Source organism: Sinocyclocheilus rhinocerous, unplaced genomic scaffold (assembly GCF_001515625.1).
Source record: "Sinocyclocheilus rhinocerous isolate Xijiao unplaced genomic scaffold, SAMN03320098_v1.1 scaffold1735, whole genome shotgun sequence".
NCBI lineage: Eukaryota > Metazoa > Chordata > Actinopteri > Cypriniformes > Cyprinidae > Sinocyclocheilus > Sinocyclocheilus rhinocerous.
The window spans coordinates 430,018-432,937 of NW_015642868.1; the positions used below are offsets into that span (position 1 = coordinate 430,018).

General features: G+C 35.0%; 1 protein-coding gene across 1 annotated transcript in view; it reads left to right on the plus strand.

Moving 5' to 3' along the window:
- The first annotated feature begins 959 nt into the window (after window positions 1-959).
- LOC107756879 (collagen triple helix repeat-containing protein 1-like) overlaps window positions 960-2,920 on the plus strand; it is a 6,095-nt gene continuing 4,134 nt past the window's right edge. The window contains exon 1 of the mRNA XM_016574198.1: window positions 960-1,109. Within this exon, the coding sequence (XP_016429684.1) occupies window positions 960-1,109 (150 nt within the window). The remainder of the gene's footprint in view (window positions 1,110-2,920) is intronic.

Genomic DNA, 2,920 nt, shown 5'->3' on the forward strand with positions numbered 1-2,920 from the left:
GGACACATCACACAGCAATGAACATTATTATATAACATATTTTATAATTATAAAAATATATATATATATATATTAATATTTATATTAATAATTAATATGTAAATAAAATACAAATTATAACAATTATGTTATATATATTTAATATTCAGTATTTAAAATTATGATAATATAATTATATACAATTATACAAAATATAAAATTATAATAATATAAAAAATAAGAAAAAATAAATAAATCCATCCATATAGTTTATTGAATATTATTTATATTAATTTTTAAACAACTACAAAGTTCTTAAATATTCAGTATAAAAAATGAATTATATATATGCTTCACCTGAATATTCATATTATATTATTATTAAAATAATATTAATTATTCAATCATTATAAATGAATAATTTTAAAATATATTTTCTATTTCAGCAAAGTTTTTTTTATAAATTTGTAAAATATTTTAAACATGTATAATAATAAGCATCTGATCATTTTGCAGAATTACGCCTTTCAGGATGACACAGGATATTTGGAGTTTAGGTTTATTTTGCGATAATGACAGTCGGTTTGCCCATTATGCCATACATATGTTAATGAGGAGCACTAAAGGCAGGCTTGTGTAGAATGACCCATGCTGTTTTTCCCTCAGTACTGACCTGTAATATAAAGTTCAAGCCGGTGGTCCATTAACAGTGATGCATGATAAATAAAACACTCAATGAAAGCCTTTTATGGCTCTTGTGCTACAGAGCAAGTATTTGAAAAGCTCTCCGCTCTAAACACTGCAAATAGTTCGGTGTGGATTAATTACAGCAGATAAGGGTGTCTCTGAATTTCTCATTCCCCCTCAGGGTGCAATAAAGCATGTCTGTTTATCTCTGTTTTTCGAATGGTTTTTTACCTGAAGCCTTGAGATGGTCATCTGAGAACCAGAGCAGAGTTATCAGATGGACACAGTGAGAAATGGTCAGACTGACACGCCGTCTGTTTGTTTCAGTTGAAGGTTTATGTGAAGGAGTGCGGAAAGGCCTGGTGGATGTTGCGATCTGGGTGGGAACCTGCGGCGACTATCCGCACGGAGACGCTTCCACCGGCTGGAATTCTGTTTCCCGCGTGATCATAGAAGAGCTTCCTCTGAGCAGCTGAGTCCAGAAACGTCCAAGCACTTACTGTCCTATGACATTTTTAAACTTCGAGGATGAATTGCTTTGTACTATACTCTTATAAAGGTTATTTATTGGCATTGACGGTTTCATGAAGAACATTTAAATTCATGGAACCTTTTAATTCCATAAAATGTTCTTTAAAGTTCCAAAAAGGTGGTTTTTCACAGTGATGCCATAGAAGAAGTTCCTCAAAAATACTTAGTTTTTTCAGTGATCAGTTCTCAAAAGAACCATTTTTTCTTAGTGTGCTGAACATTTTAATCATCTAAAGCAGGGGTCCTCAAATGGCGGTCCGCGTTCTGGTTCAGAATGTCAATGGCAGCACTATTTCACAGTTACAGTTTTACCGTTTCCGCAGTTTAAAGTGAGCAGGATGTCAAAACAACGGATCTGTACACACCACAACGCTCAGGTCGTTTATGATGATCTTTCAGCGTTACTGTATATCTTTATTTAGAACCAAACATGCTTCATTCAAACCCTTTTCAGAGACGTAAATCACTATAAGAGCTACAGATGATGTGGTTATTTTGACTACAAATAAAGGTTCTTTATTGGTATCAATGGTTTAACAAAGAATCTTTACCATCCACGGAACCTTTTCATTCCACAAAAGGTTCTTTACAGTGGAAAAGGGTTCTTTAGATTATTCAATTATTATTCACACTCAGAAAAAAAATGGTTCTTTTAAGAACTGTTCACTGAGAGGTTCTTGGGGGGGGGGAACCAAAACTGGTTCTTCTATGGCATCTCTGTGAAAACCCTTTTGGAACCTTTATTTTTAAGAGTGTACACTAGCAGGAACACGGTGAGCAGCAAAATAGATTGATACTTTTGCTAAAACACTGCAGAAAACAACAATGCTGCAAATATAGTTATTTTTACCTATATGACTCTGACCCTTCAAACCAGGTTTGTGACAGGATATTTTCTTCATCCACATTTAGCATTATTAATCAGTATGTTAAGAGCATTTTAAAATAAACACGTAATTGTTAAAATTGGGGAAATTATTTGTAGCAAGGAAGGACAACATACATTTTTTATTCTGCTCATGATGAGAGCTTTTGGATTGTTTGTTTTAAACAAAATATAAAAATGCTCCAGACTTCAATTTCTGAACCTTCTGAAAGTTCTGAACCTCCATTCAGTATCTTTTGTGTCACATGGCCTTCTCCCTTACATATGTATCTTAAAGGGGTCATATGATGCTATTTTAAAGATCATTATTTTGTGTATTTGGTGTAACAGAATATGTTGACATGCTTTAATGTTCAAAAAACACATTATTTTTCAAATACTGTACATTATTGTAGGTGCTCTATGCCCTGCCTCTCTCAAAAGCTTCGTTTTCTACAAAGTCCCCTCCTGTGACAAGCGCAGTCTGCTCTGATTGGCCAGCTAACCCAGTGCATTGTGATTGGCCGAAAAACCACAAGCACGCGTCAGAAATGTAACGCCCCTTACCACAATCGCTTCAGCTTTCAAAGTAAATATCAAGACAGTTAATAATGTCGTTAGTTTTACCATCAGTTCAAGCCCGAAAGGGCAACAGAGTCGCGTCACAGACACAGTGATGATGCAGTACACAAGCCGCGGTTAAGACAGCTGAAATCTGTCTTTCGCACTGACATGGCTGCATCAACACTACTGCTGTTCCTGAAACCACGCCTTCTTTCTTTGCGTGCACATTTGGGCCGCATTATGCAAATATTTCCACATAGTGAGGTAGATATGTGGGGGCGTGTTAGAACGAGC